This window comes from Bactrocera latifrons, unplaced genomic scaffold, assembly GCF_001853355.1.
Source record: "Bactrocera latifrons isolate USDA-ARS-PBARC rearing strain unplaced genomic scaffold, ASM185335v1 scaffold_85, whole genome shotgun sequence".
Classification (NCBI taxonomy): domain Eukaryota; kingdom Metazoa; phylum Arthropoda; class Insecta; order Diptera; family Tephritidae; genus Bactrocera; species Bactrocera latifrons.
Window position 1 is genome coordinate 923,850 of NW_017537545.1, and position 7,892 is coordinate 931,741.

A 7,892-nucleotide genomic window follows, 5' to 3' on the forward strand; every position below is an offset into this window, starting at 1 on the left:
ATATAATTTTTTCATCGTATGTCAGTCTCTTACATTTCAAGCTCATTTTGTGAAGCTTGATTTATCTAAAGCTGAATGTGTCTTGTTTCTAATTTTTGATTAATAACATGTCATTAAATTTCTAAATTAAAAACTTCTATACCGCAAAAAGTACCGCTATGAAAAGTAGTCAAATATGCACAATACTTACAAATTTTGAGTGGTAAGGTTTGCATGGCCACGGGTATTATAGTATGCGTATCACTACTTTCAAGTACGTTTTGAAAATAAAAAACATTTGAAGAACCTCGCTTGTATGTTGACCAAAATTACTAACTCTATTTCATACTGGGGGAAACCCATTTTATTTGTGGGCGCGGCGCTTTTTTAATTTTTTTTTTTTTGCGAGAGCCAAAACTTCCTCATCTAGCACTAACATATCTTTATTTTCCAAAAGCAAAGCAAATACAAAAATTATATTATTTTTGTGCTTTTTATACATTACATTACGGTGTGATATCGCACGATCTTGTGGCTAAGCGGCTGGCCCAAAACGTGAAATTATCTTCTCAGCGAAGTGTTCTCTCAATATATCCATTAATTGATTAAATGTCACGGAGATCACTGACTTCAATTTCAGTCATCAAATAGTCGGTTATCAAGACGCGAACACGGTCGCCATTGACAGTTACGTTTTCACTGGCATAATTTTTGAAGAAATATGGATCTATGATCCCTTCAACCAACTACACCAAACCATTTTTTTTTTCTGGATGAATTTTGAATTTCTTCAGGTTGCTCTTCGTCCCAAATGCAGCAAATTTGCTTGTTTACATGCCTATTAAGCTAGAAATGATAATGAGACTTTTTAGAGCGAAGCGATGTGGCTTGAGAAGATCAAGTGACTTCAGTTTGTGCATAAAATTCGTTTTTAATTTAAGATCTCATCGTAAAATGCACCAAGTCGTTCCATACATCAGCCCGAGTTGCAGCGCCGAATCGACTCTCCACGGTCTTCGTGTACACTCTCAGCTACGCCTGCTATATTTTCTTCACTGCTTTCTGGACGTAGTCTATTCAGACGAATATTATCCAATAATAAATGCTCAAGCGTGCTCTGTCAAAAAAAGGCTATTGAAAAAGTGCCTCTACTTAGATAATCCGTGACTTTAATAAGCAGTCCTAGTCTGGGCTATTTGATATAACTCAATTTAGAACCTTTGTAGAGGGCTATATTACAATTATTTTAAAAGTATTGTTTCGTAAGGTGAAAGGGGATTTCAACTATATGATTGCCTCGGATATTACGTATAAAAATAGTTTTAAATTCGTTTTCAAGGGACTTGTTTCACAAAATAATGAGGATAGAATTGAATTGACAGTTAAGTCAAAAAAATTATGTATAAATGAGCGTTGATCACAATTCGAATTCGGTTTAAATCTTCACCATCTGCAATAAAGAAAGTGAAAGTTTCGCAAACAAAGTGAAATCGGACGGAAACTCACAATTAAAAATCGGGAACAAAATGAAATCGCTATAATTTTGAACAGTGTTTATAAAACGCGGTAAGTGAACAAAACTAATATTCTATAAAGATGGTAAAAGTAATTAAATTTTTAAGATAAAATATATTTTTAAAACAATAACAACTTGTTTAGAAAATTATATATAAATGAAATATTATGTCTTATGCTTTTCTTGCGGCACAGATGTCGGGAGCTTACGAGAGCACTGCGCAACGATCGATGCTCCATACGTTTTAAGAGCGGTAGGTGGACAAAAAATTCAATATCTTTGGAATGGTATGAATGAACCAAATTCTTTTTTTTAAGATTATTAAAGACTGAATACTTTCCGCGTTGTGTCACATACTTTTTTCTAGTGTGAAGTATACATTAGAAATTTCAATAGTTTAACAAAAAATTATGGTTAATACTATTATTTAAACAAATTGACCGTGAAAAAATATTTTTAATACAGCACGGACATTTTTCTTTGGGTTCACAAAATTTCATCGATTTATCTTCAGTAGTTTATAAGAAAATAATTTTACAATTTTACCAAAATGAATTTTGACGAAATATTCATAACGGGGGATATGCGTCTGGTTCCTTGCCTAATGAACTGCTAATTTTCAAAATCGGAGATTTTTCGAATTGTGCAATTTCTTCTACATTTGCATATACCAAACGTGAGATATCTTAATTAAATTAACTGACATGTTTCTCTGACCAGTTATTTTGTTATGTTTGCACTAAATATAGTTTTTTCTTCGAATTGTATTAATAGAATTAAATGGAAATGTTTTCTGGGGCATATTTTAATTTAATTAAAAAAATTTCAGAAATCTCTGCAGACTTTCATATAGTTTCCTTTAGCCAATATAAATATTTTCAAACTTTCGGGAGAGCTTACTTGTATATTGTGTACATACATATCTCGGCCAATATGTGCGTTATCTCAATGAAAATGCGAGAGCGTGTTTTCTCATAATGCTTGTATATTTGTGCGTACAATGGATAAAATTTGGTGAAAACTTGACCTATCGCCATATATTAAATATTAGGATTTTGGAACATCCAGCTGACTTTACTCTATTTGATTGGTATCTTAATGATACGCAGCAAAACTAGATAAAAACTGGTAGTCACCTGAAATGCAAAATAACGTATCATCAAAAGTTCGAAATTGAGTGTCTTATTGATTACGCTTCATTACTTCAAATTACATACATAATATTATATTACATATGTTCAGCATTTTCAGGTTCTGCCCTCAGATATAAACCAGTTTTAACCAATATTACAATTTCTTTTCACTCATGTTCCATTTTATTTCGTGTTTCATTAATGCCACTGTAAATTTCCGAAAATGTTGTTACGTTATTTTGCATTTCAGATGAGGATATGCTACATACAAAAACTTTCGTTTTTCTAAAAGAATCAAAAATAAAAAAATGTTCTTGGGTATACCTGAGTTATCAAAATTAATGCAATCAGCTTTTTCCTCTTTCTACATCAAGTCAGTATATTATATTTATACGTTACATTTAATATTACATGACATAATTTTCGCCAACGCGAACTAAAATATATGAATAAAACTAAATCTAAGTTTATCGCCTTCAATGTTAGTCAAGAAGATGCCAAATTAGATTGTAATTTATGCATATTTATACTCGTGCAACATGCTGCTATAAAGTTCAAGACACCAAATAAAGATATAAAACTGTAATTTGGCACAGATGATCGCCGTAGCAAGGGGCGTTTATGGGCAAACAATTTTTTAAAAGTGGGCGTGGCTCCGCCTTCATCTAAACCAATAAAAGTACAAAAGCAAATGTTTACCTCTTCTTTTTACCGACAATTTCGGTCAATTTGTGAGATATATAATTGAAATTCAGAGAAAACCCTCCTGATCCTTACTATCAGTAGTATGTCTGTGTGCTACATGTGGCATGAATCAGGTCAATCCATTCATAAGCCCTATATACTTAATATCTTTAAAAAAAGTCGGGTGAAAACTTGCTATAGACTATAACTAACAAGCCTTATGTACCTGAAGGTACTTTCCTAGTTTTGGTCCTGGCAAGTTGTAAGGTTATGAAGTGTTCGGTTATGTTCGGACTTAGCTCTTCCTTACTTGTTTAAAATCAAGTTTTGCCAACACCTAAAGACATTTCACCAGATTTGATACTTGAAACTTGCCACAGTATGCGTATTGCTTGCTTCGCAATCAGTTTTTATTCTGACAAATTTTAAGAATTTCATCATCTCGTTTCGGTATCTGCCCTTATCCACAAATATTGAATTGATGTCAAAGACATTCGAGATCAATGATCGCAATTTTGTAGATTTATTCTTAATAAAAATATGTGTAAATGACCTAGTAGGTGATTTTATAATGGTGTTGGAAAACACAAGGATTTAGAGGAAAGTGATCGCAATTTCGTTTCATTTTTATTAAAATATCAGCGTAAATAATCTGGTACTAGATTTCATAATGCCGTTGAAAATTTAAGTTGTGCAGCTAAATACATACTTGATATTTTCGTAGATCTTGCTTCAAGGGTACATTCAAGTTTTATTCTTATCTATGAATTCCGCGGAACTAATATTTCGAAATAATATGCTATAATTTAAGTATGTATGCGAAAGTATGAATCTCAATTAACGTTATTTTCAAACATTAAATTAGATTCTGTGCACTGACCTCGGCTATAATTTCAACATGTCTTTAATGTATTTGGTTATCAGTAGCCAGCAGTCTCTGTGATTCTACAGATTCTCAATTAAAAAGTTATTATTATTTTCTTATAACACATACTGTGTGAGCATACAAGAAGCTTAAGATTTCGATTGCATAATCAAGAGTATGATGTTTTGAAATCTTCAAGAGAAATCATAGAGTATACGAGTACATATTAACGGAAATACATGTGGATACTTATTCTTCAAGTACATTAAAAATCGCCAAGAATTACAGAGTGCAGAATGTTTTTGGAATATCATTATCGAACAAAAATTATCATACAAATTTGAGACGAAAATAGAAGATATTTCCTTTTTATAGGCAAAAAAGATATCCTGAAGACATACGACTAACTCCGTTTTCAATGAGGTCTAAAACTTAGAAATTTCCGAACTGCAATGAAATCGGTCTCAATATATGAATTCCCGCTCAAAGCCGAAAGGACATATTGAGAATTATCTTCTCAACAAATTCCCATAAATCGGTGTAGTTTTCTGATGGAACAAAATGGAAGTGTAAACCACGCCACTCAATTATTTAATACGTGAAAAAATTTGGAATGATAAAGTAAGTTCTGAAAGCGATTTTGCATTTGTCAAAAACTAAAATAACACAGTATTCATCAAGGTTATGATTATTCCGGAAATTAAACGTTGGAAAATCTTTGTGTTGTTAGTAAAAAATTTTATACATAGCTCATCATAAAGCATCAAATTATAAATAAATTTAAAAAATATGCTGACCAATTTATGGACTCGAGGAGCAAGTGTGACCAAGCTAGAGTTAGTTTCACAATCATCTGGATACATTTTTAGATAATCTCCGAAACAATAATGAGGAAGAGAGAGAGATAGAGGTTTTACCAGGACATAAAGTGAGAGAAAAAAGATATCAAACCATATGAGATCGTTACATGATATAAGACTAGTGTTGGTCCTTAAAAATGAGATTGTCAACTGGAAAAACCATGTATGTTTTTAAAAAACAAAATCGAAGTTACAAATGTATGTGTATTTTTTTAATGGCTTTGTAATGCAAAATGGAAATAAGTCTTTAAAAACAAGTTAGGAAGGGCTAATTTCGGGTAAAACTGAATATTTTATACTCAAGAGATAAACAGTAAAACGTCAACCAAAGGTTCGGAATTCAATACACTGACTGACATATTTAGAATAAGCTTTTCGGTCAAAAGTCAACTATAGATACTGGATTTTGACAATTTTTGGTGTTTTAAAGGAATTACTATTACACAGTTTTACTCTGCTATATTAATTGCTTGCTAACTTCTGTACTGGAAAGTGAAAGAAACAAATGGAATTTAAAATTATGCTATATGGGAATTAAGCGTGGTTGTAGTCCGATTTCGTCCATTTTCGAGCTGACGTATAGGAATGTGAGAATAATGCAACGCACTAAATTTAGCCGGAAGGTTTGGTCGGGTCCCAAGATATTTAATTTCACGAAAAGTGGGCGGTGCCAAGCCCACCATACAATTGTTACCCAAGTTTTTTAGGGTGTAAATTTTCAGGTTTCTGACACATTTAGTTATTGATTTATCGCACCGTTATAGGGGGAGTGGACGATGCTATCTTTCGATTTCATCCATTTTTACAGTGTCGATATGTGTTTAAGAGATTGGTTTATTTTGGCTTAAGTGGTTTAGGAAATATCTTTAATCTTTAGCCCACAGTTGCCCTTAGTTTTAGGTGATATATAAAACCTCTAAGTAGCCACATGTTAAAAAAATACCCAAGTATTATAAACGAGAACAAATCTTCCAAAAAAAATTAATGATTTTATGAATATTAAGCGCAAATATATCCAAAATCGTTATCACATCGGACAACGAAATCATTATAGACCAGTGTTATTATTCATAATTTTATTAAAAACTGTGAGTATTTAGTTTCTTGAAATCGCTTTTTAGATAAACTATTCTGCAGGATATCTCTTAAAGATGGTGGAAATCTTGGAGAGTACATTAAAATTTCCACCCTTAACAGGTTATATTAAGTTTGTTACGAAGTTTGTAATGGATTTATAATAATATATGCATATGTATATATTATAGCTTAGATGATTTAGCCATGTACATAGGTTTGTACAGTATATTGATATAGTCGGTTAGTTTCTGGGGAAAACTTTAACACGCCATTTTCTCACTTTGTTGCTCATTTGTCGGGAACACCGATATCAAACTACTGTAATCTCCAAAAAAGTGTTTCAGATCGGACGACTACAGCATATAGATGTCATACAAATTGACCAATCAAAATCAAGTCCTTGTATGGGAAATTTTTTGATTTGACAAGATAGCTTCACCAAATTGGCAGGTGGTATTATCCAAGGCAACTTTATAATCCTCAAGCAAATTGTTCAGATCGGAAGACTGTAGCATATGCATATATCCTAATGAAGGTTATTAACAACCAAAATTAATAATTTTTCATATATTTTTATATTTATTTATCACGTGCACGTTAACCTTTTCTAACAAACAAATTTGTTGATTTGAGTAGGTTAATACTTTTTATATAATATACATATGTATACATTTTTTTATGTTGTATGCTTATTATCCTTCGAATCCTTTGTTTATTTTTTTTTTTAATTAACGAGTTTTAATATTTTTGTATGGATCACACTTACTATGGTTGCTCCATTTGTAGCTGCAATCAACAGCGCGATGCCGACGAAAGCCCAACGAATGGGCAACATTGTTATCCTTTATGCACACACACAGCTGTAAAATTCTTTAGTATATGCTTTGCACTCCACTTCGGTTTGAAAAAATATGCGCGTTTTGAACTGAAATAATTTTATATATATTTATATAAATTAAATTATTTTCAACACAATATGCTTTATAGTAAATATTATATAAATATTTCACATGTGTGCTTAACATATTTTCAACGCTCAAGGATATTTCGTATTTAATATTTTGGTAATTTTCTATATTTCTTATTAATATAAGTAAACAACTTATCAAATAAATTTTTCGGATTTTTGAAACACAATATATACAACAGTTATTACACGTTCACCGTTATTTTCACTAAAAACAACTTATATCCTTTGAATGCTACACAAATGCTTAGTTTTAATTTAATCTTTGCCACTCTTACAAGAATTAATTCCGATTTCAGGGCTTCCGATCACGACAACCGCTGGATTGCGAATAACAGCAATGAAAACCGATGGTTCCACAATTGGAGAGCTCCAATTGGAAATGACGAGTGAGTTCATTCCAAATTGTCATTGTCTATGTGAAAGAGTAATAACAACAAATAATAAAAATAAGTATATAAAGAAGAGTTTTATAAATTTACATTATAATTCAATGTGATCGCAAACACACGCAACACACATGCCTACAAATTCAATTTACTATATCCATGTATGTATGTGGTTTTGCGTATATTTATGTGTGCTTATGTAGGACTATCAGCACGCATACACGCCTGTCTGAGAATCGCTAAGCCATAGACAGCACAACTGACGCTCAAACATTTATATGCCCCTGCACACATACAAGCACATAGTGGATGTCTGTATGTATGTATGTAGAAGAGTCACTAATAGACAATTTTTCCGAAAGCCATAAACATTTCAGATCGCGTGAATCGATCATTTTACTCGTTGCTGCTCCACTTCAGTT

The 7,892-nt window shown here is 31.9% G+C and overlaps 1 protein-coding gene across 4 annotated transcripts in view; it reads right to left on the bottom strand.

Moving 5' to 3' along the window:
* Positions 1-7,433, bottom strand: part of LOC108977206 (elastin) — a 13,844-nt gene extending 6,411 nt beyond the window's left edge. For all 4 annotated transcript variants that reach the window (XM_018946797.1, XM_018946796.1, XM_018946795.1 and 1 more), the window contains exons 1-2: positions 7,360-7,433; positions 6,881-7,039 (exon numbers count right to left, since the gene is read on the bottom strand). In XM_018946797.1, the coding sequence (XP_018802342.1) occupies positions 6,881-6,949 (69 nt within the window). In that variant the 5' untranslated portion in view covers positions 6,950-7,039; positions 7,360-7,433. The remainder of the gene's footprint in view (positions 1-6,880; positions 7,040-7,359) is intronic.
* Positions 7,434-7,892: the final 459 nt, after the last annotated feature.